General features: G+C 49.3%; 2 protein-coding genes across 2 annotated transcripts in view; one reads left to right on the forward strand and one right to left on the reverse strand.

The window, feature by feature from the left end:
• Positions 1 to 1,152: 1,152 nt before the first annotated feature.
• On the forward strand, positions 1,153 to 21,350 carry LOC308159146 (kazal-type serine protease inhibitor domain-containing protein 1-like; the record flags this gene model as incomplete). Its single annotated transcript, XM_080532898.1, has 4 exons — positions 1,153 to 1,171; positions 3,187 to 3,347; positions 16,793 to 16,940; positions 21,265 to 21,350. The coding sequence occupies 4 exons, from the start codon at positions 1,153 to 1,155 to the stop codon at positions 21,348 to 21,350; spliced, it is 414 nt and encodes a 137-aa protein (XP_080389024.1).
• A 5,687-nt stretch (positions 21,351 to 27,037) lies between these two features.
• The window catches only part of dok2 (docking protein 2), a gene marked incomplete at both ends in the record, with an annotated part of 17,357 nt that continues 16,894 nt past the window's right edge, over positions 27,038 to 27,500 (reverse strand). The window contains 2 exons of the mRNA XM_080532899.1: positions 27,038 to 27,310; positions 27,359 to 27,500. The exon at positions 27,359 to 27,500 is cut by the window's right edge and continues 410 nt beyond it. Of these exons, the coding sequence (XP_080389025.1) occupies positions 27,038 to 27,310; positions 27,359 to 27,500 (415 nt within the window). The remainder of the gene's footprint in view (positions 27,311 to 27,358) is intronic.

Consider the following 27,500-nt stretch of genomic DNA (forward strand, 5'->3'; position numbering starts at 1 on the left):
CAGGAAAAGTGCTCTATAAATAAATGTTATTATTATTATGCTTATTATTATTATTATGCTTATTATTATGCTTATTATTATTATTATGATTGTTATTTATTATTATTTTATTATCAGCTTTCTGTTTAACGATGTTACCAATTAAATGCCAAAAATGTAAAATGTAAAGATAGATCAGTCTGTCAGTGTGACAGAAAATCGCTGTGAGAGAAAAGTTTCCTTTTGGAAAAATGTAGAGAGTAGTAACATTAGTAGCAACAGTAGCCTGTTCCCCCAACACCACCGCCTGGCAAAGTATTTAACTCCAGGAAACAGTTCTAGGACGTGACGCTAGCTGAACCACCACCAGGCTCGCGTTACATGCTGCTCAACTGACTGCTGATCCCCACAACCCCTAACACTGATGATTATTATAAATGATAAGAGAGAGAGAGGAGGGGGGGGAGAGAGGAGGGGAGGGAGAGAGGGGGGGGGAGAGAGAGGAGGGGAGAGAGGAGGGGGGAGAGAGGAGGGGGGGAGAGAGAGAGGAGGGGAGGGAGAGAGGAGGGGAGGGAGAGAGGAGGGGAGAGAGAGAGGAGGGGAGAGAGAGAGGAGGGGAGGGAGAGAGGGGGGGGGGAGAGAGAGGAGGGGGGGGAGAGAGGAGGGGAGAGAGAGAGGAGGGGAGGGAGAGAGGAGGGGAGGGAGAGAGGAGGGGAGGGAGAGAGGAGGGGGAGAGAGAGAGGAGGGGAGGGAGAGAGGAGGGGGGGAGAGAGAGGAGGGGGGGGAGAGAGGAGGTGGGGGAGAGAGGAGGTGGGGGAGAGAGTAGGGGATGGGAGGGAGAGTCTCATCTGTTTCTTTGCAACCAATTGTCACAGGTTCTATAAAGCAGTGTGGATGTTCTAGCTTCCTACCGCGGTCTGTGTAGGATCATAAACGTGGCTAATTGCTGCTCCGTCTTCAGACCCAGACATGATGATTACAGCAGCAGAGCCGCTGACCCAAGGCGCCGGGGGGGGGGGGGGGGGGGCTAACATCCCGCCCAGCACCACAACCCAAAAACCCAAATCAACCTGTCACGTAAACACTGAACAACTGAACACCAAATATACAAACTGTATGAAAGATATGTAGGCTATGTTTGTGTACGGTGTGATAACGAATCTGTTTCTGAACATGGCTGTGACGCTGACAGGTGACACACACACACACACACACACACACACACGTGTGTTTTGGTGTTACACCCATGGGGACATGTTAGCATGCTAGCATGTTAGCATGTTAGCCACAGGTGCAGGCAGCAGGCATTGGGTTGTTAAGTCTGACGTCAGACGTGACGTTTTGCAATTTCCGCGTCCAAACCAGAAATTCCCTGCACCAGAATACCAGTGTACTTAAGCACCAGAGTACCAGTGTACTAAAGCACCAGAGTACCAGTGTACTAAAGCACCAGAGTACCAGTGTACTAAAGCACCAGAGTACCAGTGTACTAAAGCACCAGAGTACCAGTGTACTAAAGCACCAGAGTACCAGTGTACTACAGCGGTAGAATGACAGTTCAATCGTTTTTTAGACTGGCATCTATTCATACAACAAGGGACGCAGCACTTTCCAGTTTTTCCATATTTGTCAGCGTCTTTGAGCCTCGGAAAAAGCGCTATACAAATATAATGAATTATTATTATTATTGAGGCATTTCGAAGAGAGCGCCTCAGCCAACGTTGGACCCGGAAACACGTCACGACTTAACAACCGAATAGCAGTCATGCATGACAGCTGTCAACCAGGAGAATGTGAACCCAGTGTTTTCTTTTGCCACTCTCTATCTCTGTCTCTCTCTCTCTGTCTCTCTCTGTCTCTCTCTCTCTCTGTCTCTCTCTGTCTCTGTCTCTCTCTCTGTCTATCTCTCTCTCTCTGTCTCTCTCTCTCTCTGTCTCTCTCTGTCTCTCTCTCTCTCTCTGTCTATCTCTCTCTCTCTGTCTCTCCCTCTCTCTCTCTCTCTCTGTCTGTCTGTCTGTCTGTCTCTCGATCTCTCTCTCTCCCTCTCTCCCCCTCTCTCTCTCTCCCCCCTCTCTCTGTCTCTCTGTCTCTGTCTGTCTATCTCTCCCTCTCTGTCTGTCTGTCTCTCCCTCTCTCTCTCTCTCTGTCTGTCTGTCTCTCTATCTCTCTCTCTTTCTCTGTCTCTATCCCACCCCCCCTCTCTCTCTCTCCCCTCTCTCTCTTTCTCTCTCCCCCCCTCTCTCTCTCTCCCACCCTCTCTCTCTCCCACCCTCTCTCCCACCCTCTCTCTCTCTCTCTCTCTCTCTCTCTCTCTGAGGAATCTCCCTCAGGCAACCCCTCCCCCCCTCTCTCTCCCCCCTCTCCCCTCAGCTCCCAGACCACAGATCCCAGCAGCTCAGAGTTGGCCTGGGCTATAATTTCCACACCCTGTGGGAGGGGGGGGTGGAGGATTTATAGTGTTTAACCACCTCCAGCAGGATTTATGACTGCAGAGCCAGGAGTCTAGCCTGTCTCCCAGGAGCTGGGGAGGAAACGTCTCGTAAACACCTCTCTCTACCTCTCTCTACCTCTCTCTACCTCTCTCCACCTCTCTCTACCTCTCTCTCTACCTCTCTCTACCTCTCTCTACCTCTCTCTACCTCTCTCTGCCTCTCTCTACCTCTCTCTACCTTTCTCTACCTCTCTCTACCTCTCTCTACCTCTCTCTACCTCTCTCTACCTCTCTCTACCTCTCTCTACCTTTCTCCCTCTCTCTCCACCTCTCTCTACCTCTCTCTACCTTCTCTCTACCCCTCTCTACCTCTCTCTACCCCTCTCTACCTCTCTCTACCTCTCTCTACCTCTCTCTACCTCTCTCTACCCCTCTCTACCTCTCTCTACCTCTCTCTCTACCTCTCTCTACCTCTCTCTACCTCTCTCTACCTCTCTCTCTACCTCTCTCTAACTCTCTCTACCTCTCTCTCTACCTCTCTCTACCTCTCTCTACCTCTCTCTAACCCCTACCTCCTACCCCCTACCCCCTACCCCCTAGCCCCTCCCCCTTACCTCAGGATTAGGGTTTGGTTTGGTTTGGAACTCAGCTCTCACCTCTCTCCCCTCCCCTAGGTTGGGGGAGGTAGGGACTAGGGGCTGGTTTGGACCCCCCCCCCCATCCTTCCAGAGCCTCACCTCTCCCCTCTCCCCCGTCTCCCCACTCCTCCCCCACAGTGCCCATCATCAAGGTGCCCCCCCAGGGTGTGGTGAACGTGACAGGAAGCAGCATGGTGTTCCTGTGCGAGGTGTTCGCCTTCCCCATGGCACTGGTGGAATGGACCAAGGACGGGCGGGACGTCATCCTGCCTGGGGACGACCCCCACATCTCTGTACAGGTGACCCCCCCCCCCACATCTCTGTACAGGTGACCCCCCCCACATCTCTGTACAGGTAACCCCCCCCACATCTCTGTACAGGTGACCCCCCCACATCTCTGTACAGGTGACCCCCCCCACATCTCTGTACAGGTGACCCCCCCACACACACACATCTCTGTACAGGTGACCCCCCCCACATCTCTGTACAGGTGACCCCCCCCACATCTCTGTACAGGTGACCCCCCCACATCTCTGTACAGGTGACCCCCCCCACATCTCTGTACAGGTGATCCCCCCCACATCTCTGTACAGGTGACCCCCCCCACATCTCTGTACAGGTGACCCCCCCACATCTCTGTACAGGTGACCCCCCCCACATCTCTGTACAGGTGACCCCCCCCACATCTCTGTACAGGTGACCCCCCCACATCTCTGTACAGGTGACCCCCCCCACATCTCTGTACAGGTGACCCCCCCCACATCTCTGTACAGGTGACCCCCCCCACATCTCTGTACAGGTGACCCCCCCCCCCACATCTCTGTACAGGTGACCCCCCCCACATCTCTGTACAGGTGACCCCCCCCACACATCTCTGTACAGGTGACCCCCCCACATCTCTGTACAGGTGACCCCCACACACATCTCTGTACAGGTGATCCCCCCCACATCTCTGTACAGGTGACCCCCCCCACATCTCTGTACAGGTGACCCCCCCCACATCTCTGTACAGGTGACCCCCCCCACATCTCTGTACAGGTGACCCCCCACACATCTCTGTACAGGTGACCCCCCCACACACACACATCTCTGTACAGGTGACCCCCCACACATCTCTGTACAGGTGACCCCCCCCACACATCTCTGTACAGGTGACCCCCCCCACATCTCTGTACAGGTGACCCCCCCCACATCTCTGTACAGGTGATCCCCCCCCACCCCCACCCAGCGCACCACTGCTGTTAGACAGCTACCAAGGGGAGGCTGGCAGAGGTAGAAATCGGAGGACAGGCTCACGGAGGAGTGGATTGAGGAACCGTGTCAAACACACAGCCAGGGCTCTGTGGTGTAGAACGTGTGTGTTTGACACGGTTCCTGTTTCTGTTCCATTCCATACAGCGAGCCCGTCCTCCGATGTCCACCTCCGCCTCCACACACACAACCTCAAAAGAGACACAACAATGAATACATCAGAACCGGAATCAAGGTTATTGCTAGATCATTGCTAAGTATAAGAGAGTATATACAGGAATCTTGAGGTTAATTTCAATACCTTTCTAAGACTTTTGGAGCTGTAACCGTTTACATCAGTGACACCTTTAACTTAACAGTTTTAGTTTGCAATAGACTAGACCACTGTCATACAACAGAATTTCCGGTTCATCTTTAGTTTTTTAATAAAACTAATAAATTCACTGACTTTTACTCAAAGTTTTTAGGACTCAACCTCTTTGAACAGAGTCTAATTCAGAACAGTGGGGTAGTGGTGGTCTAGTGGATAGTGAGTTGGACTTGTGATCGGAAGGTTGTGAGTTCAAATCCCGCCTGAAGCCACACCACTACTAGTGTGCCCTTGAGTAAGGCACTTAGCCCTCAGTTACTCCAGGGGGAATGTCCCTGTAATTCGTAATTGTAAGTCGCTTTGGATAAAAGCGTCTGCTAAATGGCAAAATTATTAAAATTTAATTAAATTACAATACCAACAAAATTCAAGACCTCATAAAATCGTGATAAGACTTTTTAATACTTATTAACAGTCTTGATTTTCCCAAAATTGATTTATCAACGTTTAATACTTTTCAAGACACCGCGGACACCCTGAGGAAAGGAGTCCAATTCTTAGGTTTTGGTTCCTCCACATTGCAGCAGCAGAGAAAGGAGCAGGAGGCGATAGAGTAGTATCATTATAGAGATAATAAAAAGAATAGAAATAGAGTAATATCCAGATATACACAGTTGTATTATGCTGTGCTGTGTACTGATAAGAATGCAGGTGATCATGAGGAGGAAGTGAGACAGCAGCTGGTGAAACTGGGAACCAGTCGGCCACTGACACACACACACACACACACACACACACACACACACACACACACACTGACAGACCCACACACACACATATTGACAGACCCACACACACACACACACTGACAGACCCACACACACACACACACACACACACACACAGACCCACACATGAATACTTTATTTGGTTCCACAAATTATATTATACAAACAGGGAATCAAATATTTCGGGGCTAAGCAGCACTGAACACATACACAAAACACCTCCTTCTCCACACGGCCAAGCTGCCAATAATAGCTGAGACAGAGCAAAATTTGGCAACCTGTTTGGCCTTTCTTTTAGACATTGCAATTCTCAGACCCCTCATGGTGTGTTGTCGATGTGTCTCTGTCCCGGAGGCCCGCAGCGCTGGTTGTATTCTCTCACGGATGAAGCAAAGCTGCGTTTCTATCCAAGCTGTCAGCGAGTCAGGTGTAAGGTCCACCGGGAAATCGACAGAGGGTGGGAATTTCTTCAGGATTCTGGCGACATATTTCAGAAGCTTGAATCCGTATGGACGCGCGTTTCCTTGTCCTGACAGACACACACACACACACACACACACACACACACACACACTGACAGACACACACACACACACACACTGACAGACCCACACACACACACACACACACTGACAGACCCACACACACACACACACACACACTGACAGACCCACACACACACACACACTGACAGACCCCCCCCCACACACACACACACACACACACACACACACACAGACAGACCCATACACACACACACTAACAGACCCACACACACACACACACTGACAGACCCACACACACACACACACACACACACACACACTGACAGACCCACACACACACACACACACACACACTGACAGACCGTTCAGACTTTTATTCAGAAAAATGTAAATAACTTTCAGCGTTGTTGAACGTCAATGACACACTCGCTAGTCGAGCCAAAACATTGGAACGCAATGGATTGGGTGAGTAATCCCCCTACTACCTAGTTAGTGTAGAGTAGTGGGGATTACTCACCGAATCCATTGCGTTCCAATGTTTTGGCTTGACTAGCGAGTGTGTCATTGATTTTCAACAACGTTTGAAAATCAAACGTATATTTAAAATGTTCAGAATAAAAGTCCGATAATTTTTATTGGTTGGCGACTCGTTCCCGGTTTCACCAGCTGCTGTCACAGATGAAGGGATGTTGTAAGTCGCTTTGGATAAAGGCGTCAAAATGCCAAATGCTAAATGCTAAATGCTAAATGCCAAAAATGTAAATGTAAAAATGTCTTCCTGTCTCCTCCACTGTCCCATCACACACATCTCATTAGACACACCACTTTATTACTGTAGTTACTTCTTTTACCTATTTACTTACTATTGACTTATTATGATTGTGATTTGGTATCTGAATACTGCAATGCCAATGTTGAAGAACCAAAGCCAAAGAATTTGACTCTTGTGAACATTCGGTCTTTCATACTACACCTTCTTCATGAAAGACCGAAAGCTCGCGCAATGAAACATTGAGTTTTGAGTGTGTGGATGTAACAGCCCAGGCTCAATGGACTGCACACAAAATTAGGGGAGACCACACATGCTTTAAATCATGAACAAACGTATTTATTACTAAAGTAAATGAAAGTATTCAAAATAACAATAGATATGTCAATCAGTATCATCAGTAGTGAATGCAGTGTATGGATGAGTGGAAGGTGTAGTGTAAATGTTGTGTCAAAGTAAGAATAAGGAGAGCCTAAGCTCAAACCAAACCGGTGGAAGGAGGAGAAGAGGGAGAATTAGGCTACGTCCACACCAATACGTTTTTTTGATAAACGTTTTTCGTATATATAAATATTACCGTCCACACCAGCATGTTTAAACGCAATATAAACGCTGTAATTGAGCATTCCATACCAGTAGTCGGCGATATAATTTTAACCCCATAGCCCCACTGGCCAATCAGACGCCTCTGTCTCTCTCGATTGTTGCTTCTTTTCTATTGATCATGAATCAAAGAACAGATATCGAGTTTAAGACAATTTAATCAGTTACAGGCAGATTTATACATTACGTCTGTTCCCCGTGGACCCTGGGCTGGAAGAGAGCGCTCTCCCTCCCTCTCTCCCCGTTCCGCTCCAGAGGGGAGGGGCCAGCGTGCATGTGTGTCTTTGCCCAACCCCCAGAGTTGGTCATCTGGTTGCCATAGAACCCTCATTGTTAGAGGGCATCATTCATGTCCTTGCATGCCCTGGTATGTGTGTGTGTTTAAAATATACTACATATTCATACATAGATCATACATACTACAGAAATATACGACACATCCCCCCTCGGACCACCCAGAGGGTGTTCCGAAACTAAACTACCATAAAACAAAAACAAAAACACAAAACCCCACAAAACATCCCCCAAAAAAAAAAAAAAATTTTTTTTTTTCAAATAAAATTAAAAATTAAAAAATAGAAAACAACCAATAATAAAAAGAATTTTGAAAATAACAATCACAATTAAACTAAACACAGTTCATCATGCACAAATCAATACAGAAACTTCCAACGACCGATGTTTTCTTTGTCCTTGAAGCGTCAGGGTCAGAGGTTACTAGCACTTGTACCCAGTTGGAGAACAGCCTTTACCGCTGTCTCAGATTGATAACACTTTCATAGTCAGGAGCTTTCCATTTTCGTTGCGCTAGGAACAGAACCTCTCTCCTAGCTTTGTATAACCACCACATCACTTCTCAACTGACATCAATCACATACGATATAGAAATAAACAAACAATACACAAATAATGAAATTCAGTTATCATAACACATAATTCTCCAACAGTAAGCATAGGACAAAGGGAATGCATTAATGCATAGATCTTCACCTCAGGTGAGGACTAGTCTTCTGAAAAGTTCATTAACGTGGACTGAGTGACTGATTTTCCAAAAACAGTCAATGAGGCCCTGTCTCCTAAGAAAGTCAAAAATCATGTCTGCTATAATAGGTGCTCCTATCCTAGCAAAATAAGTTTCCCATTCCCCTAAGACCGTTTCCAGCCATGCTATCATCTGCTGTCCATTCCCGTCGTTCCCTTTGATCTGCTGCTTCACTACCCTATTCATAGTCTTTAATCTTTTCCTAACTGGTCGTCGTCCGTCAGTGTCATTGAGGTTCAGGCAGCCGCCTGGTCCCCTCCCACGCTGATCAAGGTCTGGGGAGTCGCCCTCAGCATCATCTGAAGCATGGTGCAGGCACTCGCCAGCATCCCCAGTAGCACAGGTGTCCAGGCTTTGGACACTCCCAGGCTGGACCTCCAGACTGTCAACCCTCTCTGCTTCGTTAGTTTCTGGTTTATTGGCATCTGGACAGCTTTCCACTGTCCCCTCGGTTTCAGGCACTGCCGGTAATGTCACTGGCTGTAACACTGGCATTGCCACTGGCTCTGGCAACACCACAGCATCTCCTCGTAGCTCCTCCTTCTCAGGTTCTCTGGGGACCTCGGCACCTGTTGGCACAACATCCTGCCTACTCTGTACATCCACCCCCCTGTCCACCACCCGTGGCCCTATTGGGGTAGGGATATGCCCAGACACCACTGGTGTACCCACTCTGATGTTGTTTCTCCAACAGACCCCACATTGACCTAAAGCATGGTCAATCTGTTCCATCAAATATGGACTCCAAAACCCATATTTCTTGGTAATCTTGCGTCTTACCTCCCCCCTAGCCACATGTGCTAATCCATGAGCTTCCTGTATTAACATGCCTAATAAATCTGAGGGTGCTACAACCAACCCCTCATGATTCCTCCATAGACCTGTGTCATCCTGACTTGCCCCCCTTGCTAGCCAAACGCTCTTGTCTAACGTAGTTACTCTACTCTGTAACATCAATAAATCCTCAAGTGTGACCATGCCCTGTAATTGCTTTTCATGTGTGACCAGAAGACCTTTACCTGCCTTGTCTGCTCCTGTAATGGCTTTGGCTGCATCCTCTGCAGCCCTGTTACCTTGTGTGACATGTGATGAGTCAGACCTGTGTGTGGCACACTTCACTATGGCTAATTCCTTTGGCTTCATCATGGCTTGTAACAGCTTCATGATCTGTGCGTGATGCTGTATAGGCGTACCATCAGTTCTCTTAAAACCCCGCCCCCTCCATACAGCTCCATTAAAATGACAAACATTATGTGCATAGGCAGAGTCGGTGTACACTGTCACTCTCCGTCCGGTTCCCAAGTTGCATGCTTCTGTGAGGGCAATCAATTCAGCCAACTGAGCCGAGCAAGGCTGAGGAACTGCCTCAGCCTGTTCTACAATAAACTTTGAATTTTGTGCTTTAACTAAGGAATACCCAGCGCACAAAGTTTCTCCTACCCCGTAACAAGACCCATCAACCCAATATTCTATATCAGCTCCCTTTAAAGGCAAAGCTTGTAGGTCTGTTCTATGCTTAATCACTCTGGCTGTCGATGGAACCTGAGCACCGGATGGCATCGTCACCTGACAGCCGTCAGGTGTGCATTTTACTGTACAGTTCAATTGGCATAGAGCATCTCTCCCTAGCAGCCCTGTTGGCGTGTGTTCTGACACAAGTGTTGACAGAGTTGCTCTCTGTCCCTTGTATTCTAAGTCTACAAGCTCAGTTGTAGGAATCAGCTGTTTAATTCCCTCAAATCCGATTGTCTTCACATATTCTCTAGACATAGGGAGGTGCGTGGCGCCTTCAGGCTTCTTTGTCACCACCAGCTGGCACCTCCCACTCGGATCTTCCGGGCACCCCTATAGGCCAGCTGCTGGGCCTCCGTAAGGGTTCATCACTCCTGGAGCAGGTGTAGTAGGGGGCCAATATCCTCCTCCTTGGCTCCCCCCTGCGCCCCCCTGGGGCCTGTTGCAGCAGGCACAGGCTAGATGTCCATTCTGGTCGCATTGGCATGGTTCTAGCATCTCCTTCCCTGCTGCTGTCCATCCCCCTGGTGGTGGTCCTTGGCCAGGCTGTGTGTACATCTGGTATGGAACCGCTTGCACCCCTGGTGGCCCTTGTGGGTATGGATACCCCCCTTGTGGCCCCTGTGGGTAGGACTGGTAAGTAGCAGGATACCCCCCTTGTGGCCCCTGTGAGTAGGACTGGTAAGTAGCAGTCTGCACTCCAGGTGGCTGTTGCTGTGGGGCTAAAGCCTGCACTCCCTCTATGTTCCTCTCGCTTTCAGTCAATTGCAAATGAGTCAATATTCTGAGGGATTCTTCGTCTCGTGCCTTCTGTATCTGAATGTTCTTTCGATATAACTCAACTTGATGAGCTACGTGGTCTATATAAACAGCTTTGTTCATGTGTCGTAGCCCCACCACTTCTGCTAGCTTATCCTTAACTGGGGTAGGAAGCCCTTCTTGTATTTTTTCCCTGATTATGGATTTTTCTAAGGGGTTATCTTCAGCGTCTTTCCCTGTCACACTTCTCCATTGAGAGTGCACACGGGCAACATAACCCCTGGGATTCTCATCCCCCCCCAGTGGCTTCACAATGATATTGTCTGGGTGAATGTGAGTAGGGTAGGTCTCTCTGATTGCTTTCCACAGCCTGCCTCTGTTTGCTGCGAAGAGCTCTGGATCATAAACTGATGTATTGATATATCTATGAAGTCCTGCCTTCATCAATATTTCCTGCATTGTATCCAATCCTGCAATAAAAGCTAAGAGTCTTTTCAGGTCTCCCATCGCGGCCTGCGTTCCTGTCAGTATCACGTCGACCTCTCGCGTCCACGAATGTCCTCCCTCTTGAAGAACTGGGAGTTTCTCGATCACTTCAGACAAATCTGTATGATGCCACGGATGATATTCCATCTTGTTACCCCGAATCAGCACTGGACAGTTCTTTAATGTATTTGATGACATTCGGTGACAATCTCCCTCTTTCTCCGGGCGTCTTCTCCCACCTTTCCTTTCGGCTGTGGCTATCATCTTCCTGACCTGCGCGTTGTAGCCTCCATCTGCATTGTCGTCATCACTTGAGTCTTCACTGCCATCTTCGCTGTCATCTTCCTCGTCACTCCTGTCGTCCCCTTTTCCCCTTGGCTCCTTCTTCTTCTTCTGGGAATGATCCTCCAGTGCCTTAGCATATGGAGGGGGACTGGAGGCAGGACACAGGTCTGGGGATGAAATGTTCAATTTCTGTTCCAGTGTTCTGGCCAATTCTTTTTTCTTTTCCGGTTCCATCTGAGCTATTTTCTGTCCCTCTACCTTAAATAGATCTAAAATAGCTAACTCTAACTTGCGTTTCTCTGATCTAATCTTTCCTCTTTGATGTGCTTTGTGCCCATTGATAAGTATCTCCAATGTTGCAATTAATTGTAAATTAATGCTGCCCTCTTTCGGCCACGGCTTTTCAATGTATGCCCAACGGCTATTCCATTTCGTTGACATTTTGCTAATTTCCCTAACAAGAGGATTCATTTTTTCCACTATAGCCATAGGGGATAACGTAGCCAACATTCCACGATGTTCACTAATATCTTTTAACAGCTTCGTGGAATTCGACCCCATTCTACTTGCTCAATATGCTGACAATATTCTATATTAGATAAGGTGTACGCTTCTTACAACCCACCTTCCTATTGTCTTGTTTGCTAAACAAATGCTAGTCCAATATAACTGTATTAACCGTCCACACAAAACCACTACAACCCAGAACAACAGATTTGCCTCTTGTGTATGTCAGTGCAGTATTAACTTAAATCTAATCACTTTGTAAGTACTTTATACTTAAATGTGTTTCCTAATTGTTTATGAATATGTGTCACTTGATTACTCATTCAATACTAATTACAGTTCTGGTCAACACAATTATTAAATCACAAAGGCTGGTCACACCTAAGTATTCACTGATCCACAAAAACCCTTTTACTGCTCAACTATCAAATATGTACTATTCTGCTATTCCTTAATCAAACACTGTGGAAATGACCTAACTAATATAAAATATGTAAATTACAAATATTAATTATAACCTGTAAAGAAATCGACTTGTTATTTGGAAAAGAATGAATGATTAATTATTAATTACAATCTGTAAAGAAATCGACTTGTTAAGTGAAAGGAATGAATGATTAGTTAGAATTATTCATTGACACTTCATTGATGTAAACCTGTGAAGTCAATGAGCTATTATCAACATATCATTAGATTGTCACAAAACAATTGATCAAAGTTTTGTGAAAACAGAGAAATAAAATGATCTGAATAATTAATTCAATCAATTTGTAATTAATTAAATTAATTAAAGTAATGTAATACATTACAATCATTTATAACCATCTATTTATTAATGTATCGGACTGTTTCATCGACCTCAGCTGTATCTCCCTGAGGATTTAGTGTTTTAAAATGTCTTGTCGTATTTCGTCCACTAGATGGCAGTAAATAATTAAAAAATGTCTTATCGTGTTTCGTCCACTAGATGGCAGTAAATAATTAAAAATGTCTTATCGTGTCCTGGCCAGTAGAGGGAGCTGTGCTCCGGCTAACGCGCATCGATTGCGCATGCGCCAACTCTTCCATGTAAAATGGCGTCTATGAATGTTCCAACCGTAACTCTAAACTATTAAAAAATACCCCGCTGATCAATTCACTATCTTTCTATCTCTAAATTACTACACACCCTATGTGAAATGAATTTAACTTTATCTGTAAGAAATAAGGAATGTAATTAATCAGTCAGGTTCCTTTCTAAAGGAATGCTTTCTAAAGGAGTGTTTGTTTGCAGAGGCAAGAAGAGGGGGGCTTTACAACCCGTTTTCCTTGAAAAATCACCGCGTGTTTGTAGCCTGATGTGTGAAAAGGCCAGAGGGCAGAAAGCAGGGGGGTCAATTTAACAACCCTTTGTCTAACCTCTGGGGAAAACCGCGCCCTCTGTGCGTGTCTTTTCTCCGGACAAAGGGCAATGGCGTCTATGAATGGATTCTATGACACAGTTCTGAAGAATTGATTTCTTAATCTACTTCAAATAATGCTCTTATTTACAAAACAGACTCCATAATCCAGTTACACTCTATCAAATAGACACTATTAGAGTACGTCTTCCTCTAATACCAAATTTTACACACATACACGATATTCCATAACACCATGCAAATCAAATGACTCATTTACAAATACCTTACAAATTAAATCGTATATTTTCAAATACGGGCTTCTTAACCCGGCTCTCACCCCCAGTTTAAAGACTATGAAAGATGTGTTTCAAGTTACTTTACTTTAAACCTTAAAGTTGAAGGTTGTTTTAGTCTCAAAGAAAATGTTTGAAAACCCAGCTGTTGCACACGCGCCCCTAGCGGTTTAAACAGAAAATAGCGCTATTTTAATTCTTACCGTCTTTAGAGCTGTGGCTTCAGCTTAAGTTTTCAAACGTAGATTTCCTTTTTTGGACTCCGTGCTAGGCTCGCCATGTGTTGCTTCTTTTCTATTGATCATGAATCAAAGAACAGATATCGAGTTTAAGACAATTTAATCAGTTACAGGCAGATTTATACATTACGTCTGTTCCCCGTGGACCCTGGGCTGGAAGAGAGCGCTCTCCCTCCCTCTCTCCCCGTTCCGCTCCAGAGGGGAGGGGCCAGCGTGCATGTGTGTCTTTGCCCAACCCCCAGAGTTGGTCATCTGGTTGCCATAGAACCCTCATTGTTAGAGGGCATCATTCATGTCCTTGCATGCCCTGGTATGTGTGTGTGTTTAAAATATACTACATATTCATACATAGATCATACATACTACAGAAATATACGACACGATCATTAACTGTGCATTTATCTGTAAACAGGTTAAAAGTCCAGTTAACAGTGAAAGAACTAGAAGCACTTTGTACACATCCATTTTCCTCGCTTGTGTAGCCTCGACCACCGTTGCCTGTTGTAAACAAAGTAGTTACTGGTGCCAGGATATGACGTTGGAGGGAACAGCAAACAGCTGCAGTGCGCATGATCATAGAAATCTACGCGCATGATGACGTGACGAATACAAAAAAACTATCTCGTCCATGTCAAAAATATACAGCGAATTCATAGCTTTCATGTGACGTCACAGCATAGTGGAAACGCCCACCTGACGGGCAAAAGGCACTTTTTGCGGGCAAAACCCACAGGCAAAACCCACTTTTTGCGGGTTAATAACTTTGATTTCCCGTGGGTTAGGAAAATAATTCCAACGTGTCCGGATAGAGTAGAAGACAGGGAATCCAACACTATTTGAATGGAGTCGATCCTCCACTCCTATCACCGTGGACACAGCAAGGAGCGAATTCCCGGATATAAATATTCCCTCGCCTCGCTGACAGCGGGAGTTGGGAGTTTCGTCCAGCAGCCGGTGAACGCCCGGTTGATCGAGTTTCATATTAAAAGTATATCTTCTCGGGGTGTCAGCGCGGTGGTTAAGGGCTCAAAATGACCGTATACTGATGGTGAATTTAGCAATAATAGTCTTATGTTTGTACCACCTCCATAACCGGTGTTATTCACGGGAAAAGCCGGTCAAGGAGGCACCCGTTGCAGGTCAATAACTTTGATTCTCCGGGGGTTAGGAAAATAATTCCAACGTGTCCGGATAGAGTAGAAGACAGGGAATCCAACACTATTTGAATGGAGTCGATCCTCCACTCCTATCACCGTGGACACAGCAAGGAGCGAATTCCCGGATATAAATATTCCCTCGCCTCGCTGACAGCGGGAGTTGGGAGTTTCGTCCAGCAGCCGGTGAACGCCCGGTTGATCGAGTTTCATATTAAAAGTATATCTTCTCGGGGTGTCGGCGCGGTGGTTAAGGGCTCAAAATGACCGTATACTGATGGTGAATTTAGCAATAATAGTCTTATGTTTGTACCACCTCCATAACCGGTGTTATTCACGGGAAAAGCCGGTCAAGGAGGCACCCTTTGCAGGTCAATAACTTTGATTCTCCGGGGGTTAGGAAAATAATTCCAACGTGTCCGGATAGAGTAGAAGACAGGGAATCCAACACGATTTGAATGGTGTCAATCCTCCACTCCTATCACCGTCGTGTATCTTGATAGTTCTTCATGAGTGAGGTGGTCTAAATAGTAGGCAGCCATGTTGAGCGATGTTGCTATGATACTTTTTGCCCGTCAGGTTGGTGGTTGCTAGGGAAGAAACCACGTGACTGAAAGCTATGAATATACGGCGTTTTTAAAAATCGTCACTCTGGCAGGCGTTTTTAAGAATCTTCGTTTTCAGGGGGCAAAAACTTGTTTGCGTCTGGACGAACCACCCAAAACGAATATAAAAATCCACGTTTATCAAAAAAACGTATAGGTGTAGACAGGGCCTCAGAGTGAGCAGCCAACTCAAGTAGGCAACTCGCCAGGTGCCTCAGATCACCTAATCAAGGCAGCCCCAAGCCTCTGCCCAGCCAGGCCCTGCAGAACTGGAAGCAACCAATCAGTAATGGTATGAGCCCACAGCACATAGTGAGAGGGCGGCCACAGTGGTAGGGCTTTCACACCGGCGGTTCCGAACGCCGGTTCGCGTTCGGAAACCTCCGAACGTTGGTGCTGTCTGGCGAACGATACACTGGTATGAACGTGGGCTCGTTCGCCAGACAGCGCCAACGTTCGGAGGCTGGGGGAGGTAGAACACCAGGGGAGGCTGGGGGAGGTAGAACACCAGGGGAGGCTGGTGGAGGTAGAACTCCAGGGGAGGCTGGGGGAGGTAGAACACCAGGGGAGGCTGGGGGAGGTAGAACACCAGGGGAGGCTGGGGGAGGTAGAACACCAGGGGAGGCTGGTGGAGGTAGAACACCAGGGGAGGCTGGTGGAGGTAGAACACCAGGGGAGGCTGGGGGAGGTAGAACACCAGGGGGAGGCTGAGGGAGTTAGAACACCAGGGGAGGCTGGGGGAGGTAGAACACCAGGGGAGGCTGGGGGAGGTAGAACACCAAAGGAGGCTGGTGGAGGTAGAACACCAGGGGAGGCTGGGGGAGGTAGAACACCAGGAGGAGGCTGAGGGAGTTAGAACACCAGGGGAGGCTGGGGGAGGTAGAACACCAGGGGAGGCTGGGGGAGTTAGAACACCAGGGGAGGCTGGGGGAGGTAGAACACCAGGGGAGGCTGGGGGAGGTAGAACACCAGGGGAGGCTGGGGGAGGTAGAACACCAGGGGAGGCTGGGGGAGGTAGAACACCAGGGGAGGCTGGGGGAGGAAGAACACCAGGTGAGGCTGGTGGAGGTAGAACACCAGGTGAGGCTGGTGGATGTTCTGTGTGTGTTGTGGTCCAGTCCCCTGAGGTTCTGAGTGTGTGTTCTGAGTGTGTGTTCTGACAGTGTGTTGTGTGTGTTGGGTCCAGCCCCCTGACAGTGTGTTGTGTGTGTTGGGTCCAGCCCCCTGACAGTGTGTTGTGTTAATGGTTCCAGTCCCGCGGCGGGCCCCTGAGGTTTGAGCTGTCCAGCTGGCTGCAGATCGAGGACGCGGCGCTGGTGGACGCCGGGACGTACCGCTGCATCGCCCGCAACCACCTGGGCAGCGTGTCTGCCACCGCCGTGGTGGGGGTGCTGGGGACAGGTGAGGAGGGGGGGGGGGGGGACAGGTGAGGAGGGGGGGGGACAGGTGAGGAGGGGGGGGGGACAGGTGAGGAGGGGGGGGGGGACAGGTGAGGAGGGGGGGGGGGACAGGTGAGGAGGGGGGGGGGACAGGTGAGGAGGGGGGGGGACAGGTGAGGAGGGGGGGGACAGGTGAGGAGGAGGGGGGGGCTGGGGACAGGTGAGGAGGGGGGGGGGGGCTGGGCAGCGTGTCAGCTGAGGGAGGTAGAAATCAGAGGCGGGGGGCTCACCAAACCCTCATTCCATTCCAAGGCAAGGCAAGTTTATTTGTTTAGCACATTTCATACAACAGGGGCAATTCAACGTGCTTTACATACAGCATTTAAAAATACAGAAAGAGGAGCATAAGAAAATAAAAATTACAATGAATAAAAGCAGATATAATAAGTAAATAGATAAAACATTTTAAAAAACAATAGTTAATGGAAAAAATACATTGATAGAAGTGTTTGTGTTTAATCATAACTGGTGCAAAACATGAAGGTTTTTAGCTTAGATTTAAATATGTAAAGTTTATTTTTAAGGGCTTTTAGTTTGAAGAGAGAGAGAATCAAGTTTTGCACTGCCTTTCGATCTTTTGTCAGGTGCACCGAATACAATGATCTCAAAGTTGCCCATGGAGACACAGTAGCTTCTGTCCTGTAGGTAGGATCTAAACCAGTTTAGGACAGTGCCCGAAAGTCCTACCCAGGTTTTTAGTCTATCTATTAGAATGTCATGGTCTACAGTGTCAAAGGCAGCGCTAAGATCTAGTAGTACCAAAACTGAGATTTTTCCGGAGTCCGTGTTTACGCAAATGTCATTAAGGACCTTAATAAGGGCCGTTTCAGTGCTATGTAGCCTGATTTAAAGTCATCAAAGAGATAATTTAGGGTCAAATAATTGCTAAGTTGTTCGTGGGCAACCATTTCAATAATTGTTCCTGTACAGGGAAGGTTTGATATGGGTCTGTAGTTGTTTAGTACAAATGGGTCTAGGCCGTTCTTTTTTAGTAGAGGCTTAATAACTGCAGTTTTCAGGGCTTCAGGGAAGATTCCTGATGAAAGGGTGTGTTAATTATTTGTATTAGTTCGCCTGCCATGCAGCTAAATATGTTTTTTAAAAAGCTTGTTGGCAGGAAATCAAGGGCACAGGTGGATGGTTTAAGACGTGACATGATTTTATCTAGGGTCTTGTAATCGATGGTGTTAAATTGTGGCATGGTTGTTATGTCCGCCCTATTTGGAGGTGTTAATGCAGACATGTTTTTCATGCCTGACACAGAAGACCTAATGCCTTGTCTAATGGTTTCTATTTTATTGTTAAAAAAGGATGTAAGCTCATTGCATTTACTAGTCTCATTGCATTTACATCCTGAGCAATGGGTGTTGGGGGATTTGTTAGTCTGTCAACAGTTCTGAAAAGGATGCGGGCATTATTGATGTTATTGTTTATGATCTTAGAGAAGAACGATTGTCTGGCGCTTCTTATTTCTAAGTTATAGTTTTGAAGATTTTCTTTATAGATATCATAGTGGACTTGAATCAAATCAAATCAAATCACATTTTATTTGTATAGCGCATTTCTTTACAAGATGCAACTCAATGCGCTTCACACAATGAAAATGTTCAGTCAATCAGTCAATCAATCAATCAATACTGACAGAGCCGCGAGCAGGCAAAAGTAAAAAACCTGTATACTATGTAGCCAGGAAAAATTATGCTAAAAGCTGATCCTCCAAATCTCTTTGTCCTAGCCTCTGGCACTATTAAAAGTTCCGTGCCACTAGACCGTAGGGGTCTAGCTGGTGTGTATCTTATGAGCATGTCCACCATGTAATTGGGTGCATCACAGTGAAGTGATTTATAAACTAGTAAAAGGATCTTAAAGTCTATTCTATGACTGACAGGGAGCCAGTGTAGTGATCTCAAGACAGGTGTGATGTGCGCTCTCCGTTTGGTCCTAGTAAGGACACGAGCAGCAGCATTTTGAACCATTTGTAGTCTATTTATCTTTTTTTTTGAAGGTTTGTTTTTCTCCATCTGCGCTCTGCTTTACGACATTCTCTTTTTTGGGTCTTTACGGATGGGGCAGTTCTCCAGGGAGCTTTTTGCTTACCAGAGATGCATTTGGATCTAATGGGTGCAATATCATCAATGGTTTTTGTGATTTTTAAGTTGAAATCGTGTAGAAGGTCATTTACTGAGGTTGGAATAGAAGTTTGGGGGGGGGGCTAGGGAAAAGGCCTGTGTGAACAGTGCACTGGTCTTTTCATTGATATATCATATATCGTTTGGAAATAGTTTTAGACATAGTATTTGTAGACATAGTTTGAATAACAGGAAAGATAGATACGTCAAAGAATATGCAACAATGCGTTCCAATGAGCCCCCGTCCTCCGGTTTCTACCTCCCCCAGCATCCCCAGAAGCGTTTGAAGCACTTGTGTACTTCCCCACATGGATTAAAAAGCACAGGATAGGTCTAAGCAAGACTCTTACCTATCCACACATACCTGCATTACTTTGGGAGAACACAGAACACTTTTCTTTTGAAAAACGGGAATACATTTCTGCGTTGTTAGAAATCAACGACACATCTCTCGTCAACTAACACAGCTTGTTTTGTGAGCCTGCTAACAATGTAAAGTAGTGTTGTAGTTAACTAGGTAACAATGTAAAGTAGTGTTGTAGTTAACTAGGTAACAATGTAAAGTAGTGTTCTAGTTAACTAGGTAACAATGTAAAGTAGTGTTCTAGTAGTTAACTAGGTAACAATGTAAAGTAGTGTTCTAGTTAACTAGGTAACAATGTAAAGTAGTGTTCTAGTTAACTAGGTAACAATGTAAAGTAGTGTTGTAGTTAACTAGGTAACAATGTAAAGTAGTGTTGTAGTTAACTAGGTAACAATGTAAAGTAGTGTTGTAGTTAACTAGGTAACAATGTAAAGTAGTGTTCTAGTTAACTAGGTAACAAGGTAAAGTAGTGTTCTAGTTAACTAGGTAACAATGTAAAGTAGTGTTGTAGTTAACTAGGTAACAATGTAAAGTAGTGTTCTAGTTAACTAGGTAACAATGTAAAGTAGTGTTCTAGTTAACTAGGTAACAATGTAAAGTAGTGTTCTAGTTAACTATGTAACAATGTAAAGTAGTGTTCTAGTTAACTAGGTAACAATGTAAAGTAGTGTTCTAGTTAACTAGGTAGCAGTGGGGATTACTCACCCAATCCACTGCGTTGTTGCAGTATTTTGGCTCGACTAGCGAGTTTGTGTTGTGATTCTAAATCACGTAGTTGAAACGTAGTTCTGTGTTCTGTGAAAAGTCTGAACATTTTGTTTGGTTGCCGACATGAGGACCAAAGCATTAGAACGTGTCACATATTTCAGGGAAAGGGTGCAGGAATGAGACGCAGCAATACTTTTATGATAGTTTTAGCACTTGTATCCCCTCACCTTCAGGCTGTTAACTGATATGAAGAGATGTGCCGCTGCTGGGTCAGGGCTTGGGGAGGAGAGGGTTAAAGGCTTAGCGGTCGATCACCGTTGGTGAAAACATCTATAACTCCATTTTGTTAGGGGGCTCTCTGTCCATAAACAGTTACCAGGGCCGTAGGTAAATCGTTCTCAGCTGTCACACAGAGAGCTAGAGGTCAGGGGTCAATGTTAGTAGGTCTCAGAGAGCCTCACAGAGAGCATTCTCGGGGGGCTGTGGCGCAGGAGGTAGAGGCCGGTGTCTAACGATCGCAAGGTCGGCGGGTCAGCGGTTCGAACCCCCGGCTGGTCACATGTCGAGGTGTCCTTGGGCAAGACGCTGAACCCCAAAATTGCTCCCAACGAGCGGGGCCGGCGCCTTGCATGGTAGCTTGGCCGCCATTGGTGTGTGAATGTGTGTGTGAATGGGTGAATGAGAGGCCGTTGGAAAGAGCTTTGGAATAAGTAATATATAAGTCAGTCCGTTTACCATTTACATTCTGTCTCTGTGAACCCGTTGCTCGGTTGGTAACTTGGTAAATGGTAAACAGACTGACTTACATAGCGCCTTATTCCAAAGCGCTTTACAACGGCCTCTCGTACACCCATTCACACACACATTCACACACCAATGGCGACAAGCTACCATGCAAGGCGCCGGCCCGCTCATTGGGAGCAATTTGGGGTTCAGTGTCTTGCCCAAGGACACTTTTACATGTGGCCAGCTGGGGCTCGAACCGCCGATCTGCCGACCTTGCGATCATTAGACGCCGGCTCTACCTCCTGAGACACAGCCGCCCCACTAACCTCCTTCCTCTCCCCCGCGGTTGTTCCTCTCAGAGGAGATGGAGGCGTACCTGGCTGAGAACATGGCCGACATGCTGGACTACAACCACTCCAGAGACTACGAGGAGGATTACTACTAGCAGCCGGACGGACGGACCTTCGCTGAGGACGCCAACACGCACAGCGCCGACTCAACGCGGACGTCCTCGACGTTGTCCAACTGTCGACTTTTTCCTCTCAGACTCTGACTCTCCCGGACGCCTCCTCCTTCAACTGCCACCAACTGCCAAATGGTTCCGGAACACTCCCCCGGAACACTCCCACCCTAGGAGCTCCGAGTAGGAGTTGTTTTATTATGTGACATTTACCTAGCAACAACACTTTGATTGGCAGATACAGAAACATGAAGCTGATTGTGGTGATTTATGGTATTGTGGTTGTGGTGAACACAACGTGTTGCCTTGGCGCTGTACGTAGCCAGCCTCGGCTCTGGAGAATGTTGACGGTTTTCGAGACGACTTTATTATCTCTCTCTCTCTCTCTCGGCACTAAAAACGTCATTCTCGAGTGTGTTACGATTATGGAGGTAGGGGTGGAGGTGGAAGAGGAGGGAGGGGTGGAGGGAGAGGTGGAGGGAGGGAGAGAGGGGTGTAGGGAGAGGGAGGGGTGGAGGGAGGGGTGGAGGGAGAGGTGGAGGGAGGGAGAGAGGGGTGGAGGGAGAGGGAGGGGTGGAGGGAGGGAGGGAGGGGTGGAAGAGGAGGGAGGGGTGGAGGGAGGGAGAGAGGGGTGGAGGGAGGGAGGGGTGGAGGGAGAGGGAGGGAGAGAGGGAGGGGTGGAGGGAGGGAGGGGTGGAGGGAGGGAGGGAGGGGTGGAGGGAGGGAGAGAGGGGTGGAGGGAGGGAGGGAGGGAGGGAGAGAGGGGTGGAGGGAGAAAATGGGAGAAGTGTTGAAGTTGTGTTAATGAGTCGTCCAGCGACCAGGACCCTGCTGATCACCGGAGAGGACGACCACGCCGGGCGGTTGTTTATTGACTCGCCCGCCCCCCCCCCCCCCACTGCCCCCCCCCCCCCACCAGCCCAAACCCCCCCTGAGGAGGGCTGACAGAGGGATGAATGTCTCTTTGTCCAGACAGACGCTGTTCTGCAGCCTCTGTCCCCCCTGACTCTGGGCCACATTCCAAACCACAGGAGGGGGGGTCAGCCCTGTCCCCTGCCTGCTCAGTGGGGGGGGGGGGCACAGTGGGGGGGTACAGTGGGGGGGTGGTGGAGGGGTACAATGGCGGGGTGGGTGGGCACGTTGGGGGGGTGGGGGGGCTCGGTGGGGGGGTGGGGGCCCTCGGTGGTGGACGGTGTGCCACGTCTGACCGCGTAAGGCGTGATGATGAGTTGGCCGAAGCGCCAACTGTACTGATCTGAGACCAGGAGATCTGTGGTTCATCATCTGTCTCTGTGTAGCGCTGGGACAGATGGGTGTCTGCCAGTCCAGATCTCTGATAGAGAGAGAGACAGAGAGAGAGAGAGATGAAAGAGAGAGAAGAGAAAGGGGAGAGAGAGAGGAGAGATGAAAGAGAGAGAGAGAGAGGAGAGAGATGAAAGAGAAAGAGGAGAGAGGGGAGAGAGAGAGAGATGAAAGAGAGAGAGGAGAGAGATGAAAGAGAAAGAGGAGAGAGGGGAGAGAGAGAGAGGCCGTCCCTAGAGAAGGAGAGAGAGGGAGAGAGAGAGAGAGAGAGGATGAGGAGAGAGAGAGAGGGAGAGAGAGAGAGACAGAGAGAGAGACAGGAGCGAGAGAGAGAGAGAGAAAGAAAGAGAGGCCAGCTCTGGAAGAAGAAAGAGGAACCAGAGAAGCAGAGACGTCCACAGCTGTTTTTAATGTCACAGGGAGCTCAGCTGGGACAGGACATGAGCAGAATCTCCTTCTCCTCTGTGTTCTAATGTCAACACAGACCTCCTCCACTCCACTTCCTCTCCTGACGGATCACCAGCCCAACAACAACCCTCCTCCTGCTCCCCTGTCTGTCTGTCTGCCTAGTCTGTCTGTCTGTCCCCATGTCTCCTCAGAGGAAGAGCCCCTGTCTCTGGCTGAGGAGAAATATGAATCGGATTTTTTATTAAACAAGACGGAAAAAAAGTCGTTGTGTTACGCAACTATGAGAATACTGCCTAGACTATAGAGGCCACCAGCAATATTATCGTTACGATATAAGCCTATCTATCTAACCATATCAAGAAGGAGATTATCAAGGTCTTTCTTTCCCCCCCAGATATAGATTTATTACCTCCATAGGCAGCCAGATGGCGAGCGGAGCCGTTATGAAACAGTGATGGATGTGTTCTGGACGTGTCCTCTGCGCTGAACTGGGTCAGGCGCTCCAACATGTTGGAGAAATGAAAGAAACTGAGGGAAAATATGCCAATAAACGCAGAGTAATCACAAACATGTCTCTGAGTGAGCTGCCTGCCTGAGAGCCTCGTCCACAACACGCACAACTCTACCCTGTCTGCCTGTCTGTCTGCCTGTCTGTCTGTCTGCCTGTCTGTCTGCCTGTCTGTCTGTCTGCCTGTCTGCCTGCCTGTCTGTCTGTCTGCCTGTCTGTCTGTCTGTCTGCCTGAGAGCCTCGTCCACAACACGCACAACTCTACCCTGTCTGCCTGTCTGTCTGTCTGTCTGTCTGCCTGTCTGTCTGCCTGTCTGCCTGCCTGTCTGTCTGTCTGTCTGCCTGTCTGCCTGCTCTGTCTGTCTGTCTGTCTGTTGTCTGCCTGCCTGTCTGTCTGCCTGTCTGTCTGCCTGTCTGTCTGTCTGCCTGTCTGCCTGCCTGCCTGTCTGCCTGTCTGCCTGCCTGTCTGCCTGTCTGTCTGTCTGTCTGTCTGCCTGCCTGTCTGTCTGTCTGCCTGCCTGTGTGTCTGTCTGTCTGTCTGTCTGTCTGTCTGTCTGTCTGTCTGTCTGTCTGTCTGTCTGTCTGTCTCTGTCCTCTATGTTATTCAGAGCAGCCAAGGGCCCCTTAATTTGAGGAACATATTCCAGTAGTACAGTAACTCTGCCTCCCTCCGTCCCTCCCTGCCTCCCTCCCTGCCTCCCTCCCCCCGCTCCCTCCCTCCCTCTCTCCCTCCCCCCCTCCCTCCCTCCCTCCCTCCCTCCCTCTCTGCCTCCCTCCCTCTGTCTGGATCAGATGGTTTTCCCATCTCTGGAAAAACCAGCAGCCGAGGTGGGGGGGGTGTCAGGAGAGAGAGGTTCTGATGGGCACCCCTGAGCCCCCCCCCCCCCCCCCCCCAGCCCAGCTAATATCCTGCCTCCACACTGGGAACACATTACTGGCACCAGTGCTGTAGCAGCAGCAGCATCAGAGGGCGTACGGAGACCAGGAGCAGCATTCCTGCCATCGGCATTGCAGCAGAACTACAACATCAACATTTAGAAGAAGTAGACATATCTCATGTCCTCCTCAGCTACGTTCCAAGCTACACACACAGTTAAGAACAACAACATAAAAGAACTGCTGCAATGTTTCTGCTCAGCGAGTCTCACACAGGTCCCAGGTCAGAGGTCAAACTAGACACACAGGTTATAGGTCAAAGGTTAGAGGTCAGACTAGACACACAGGTCAAAGGTTAGAGGTCAGACTAGACACACAGGTCAAAGGTTAGAGGTCAGACTAGACACACGGGTCAAAGGTTAGAGGTCAGACTAGACACACAGGTCAAAGGTTAGAGGTCAGACTAGACACACAGGTCAAAGGTTAGAGGTTAGACTAGACACACAGGTCAAAGGTTAGAGGTCAGACGGAGGGAGGGAGGGAGGGAGGGAGGGAGGGAGGGGGGAGGGAGGGAGGGAGGGAGGGGGGAGGGAGGAGGGAGGAGGGAGGGAGGGGGGAGGGAGGGAGGGAGGGGGAGGGAGGGAGGGAGGGAGGGAGGGAGGGAGGGAGGGGGGGAGGGAGGGAGGGAGGGAGGGGGGGAGGGAGGGAGGGAGGGGGGGAGGGAGGGAGGGAGGGGGGGAGGGAGGGAGGGAGGGGGAGGGAGGGAGGGAGGGAGGGAGGGAGGGAGGGAGGGGGGAGGGAGGGAGGGAGGGAGGGAGGGGGGGAGGGAGGGAGGGGGGGAGGGAGGGAGGGAGGGAGGGGGGAGGGAGGGAGGGAGGGAGGGGGGAGGGAGGGAGGGAGGGAGGGAGGGAGGGGGGGAGGGAGGGAGGGAGGGAGGGAGGGAGGGAGGGAGGGAGGGAGGGAGGGAGGGAGGGAGGGAGGGAGGGAGGGAGGGAGGGAGGGAGGGAGGGAGGGAGGGGGGGAGGGGGGGAGGGAGGGAGGGAGGGGGGAGGGAGGGAGGGAGGGAGGGAGGGAGGGGGGGAGGGAGGGAGGGGGGAGGGAGGGGGGGAGGGAGGGAGGGAGGGAGGGAGGGAGGGAGGGAGGGGAGGGGGAGGGAGGGAGGGAGGGAGAGGGGGAGGGAGGGAGGGGGGGAGGGAGGGAGGGAGGGAGGGAGGGGGGGAGGGAGGGAGGGAGGGAGGGAGGGAGGGAGGGAGGGAGGGGGGGGGGGGAGGGGGGGAGGGAGGGAGGGAGGGGGGAGGGAGGGAGGGAGGGAGGGAGGGAGGGGGGGAGGGAGGGAGGGAGGGAGGGAGGGAGGGAGGGAGAGAGGGGGGGAGGGAGAGGAGGGAGGGAGGGAGGGGGGGAGGGAGGGGGGAGGGAGGGAGGGAGGGAGGAGTTACAACAACACCCTCATGTTTGCAGTGGGAGATAATGAGAGCATGTAGACCCCATAGTGGCACCTGGGAACCATCGGCACATCCCTCCCCTCCATAACCACCTTCAACAGATCTAAATAATGGAAATAGGTTCCAGACCTTTCCGCCCCCGCCCCATGACACCACACAGCCACACGGTTTATACATGTTTATTTAGAGATTAAAGAGTTCTAGAAATATACAAAAAGACAGCAAGAGAATAAACATCCTTTCTGAAACAAAGAGAGATTATGAAATATGTCCACAAAGAGACCTTTGAGGCAGCCCAGATGTGGAAGACGCGAGGGTTAGCATGCTAGCTGGCTAGCTAGCACCCCCTGCTGGACAGACTGCTGCATTACAGTTTAAAACATCTGGTAGAAATCGGAGGGAGGCCGTATCATAAAACACACACACACACACACACACACACACAGACACATACACATACACACACACACACACACACACACCACACACACACACACACACACACACATACACACACACACACATACACACATACACACACATACAAACAAACAAACACTCAGTAATACACACACACACTCTCACTGAGGAACACGAATGCGCACGCACAGGCAAAAACGCACACAGGGAAATGCACACACACATACACGCACACACACACACGTGGTTGAAATCGGAGGCCGGTCTCTGATTTCTACCTCCACTAGCCTCCCTACTGGAAAGTAACACTGTAATATCACCTTCACAAACAGCAGCATGGGGTAGGAACATTATGAACATGATGAACATTATGAACATGAACATTATGAACATTATGAACATTATGAACAATAAAATACCTGCAGAGTTCTAAGGGGATTGGTTGTACGCCAGAGAGAATGCCAGATCTCGGTCTGTGTGTGTGTGTGTGTATGCACGTTTCTGTGTGTGTGTGAGAGTGTGTGTGTGTGTATGCACGTTTCTGTGTGTGTGTGTGTGTGAGTGAGTGTGTATGCACGTTTCTGTGTGTGTGTGTGTGAGTGAGTGTGTATGCACATTTCTGTGAGTGTGTGTGAGTGTGTGTGAGAGTGTGTGTGTGTGTGTGTGTGTGAGAGTGTGTGTGTGTATGCACGTTTCTGTGTGTGTCCAGTGAGTCCTCATCTGTTCTCCCTGTCTGCCTTCCTCACCATCACGTTGTCGTACGGCGAGCTGCAGTCCTCCCCCTCCTCCCCTCCCTCCCCCTCCTCCCCCTCCTCCCGCCCCCGCTGCTGTGGGGGGGGGGGATAGGCCCTCCGGGGGGGCTTGGGCACGGCGTATTCCTCCTCCCCGGGGTCGTAGGGGTACTCGTGGCCGTCGGGGTCCGCCGCGCTTCCCATGATCCTCCAGGCGTGACCCCTGACCTCCTCCGGGTCGTCGTAGAAGGAGGAGGGGGGGGCGGAGGAGGAGGAGGAGGAGGAGGAGGAGGGGGGGGGCGTTACCGTGGCAACGGGCACCGCGCGGCCCTCCGGCTCGTCGTAGATGTGCTCCGCCGCGGGGGGGGGGCGGTTGGCGTAGTCGGCGGGTTTGGAGGCTCCGCCCCCTCCTCCTCCTCCTCCTCTGCAGTAGGGGGGCACGGCCGCG

The sequence above is a fragment of the Nansenia antarctica genome (genome assembly GCF_963989245.1).
Source record: "Nansenia antarctica genome assembly, chromosome: 5".
NCBI classification, from domain to species: Eukaryota; Metazoa; Chordata; class Actinopteri; order Argentiniformes; family Microstomatidae; genus Nansenia; species Nansenia antarctica.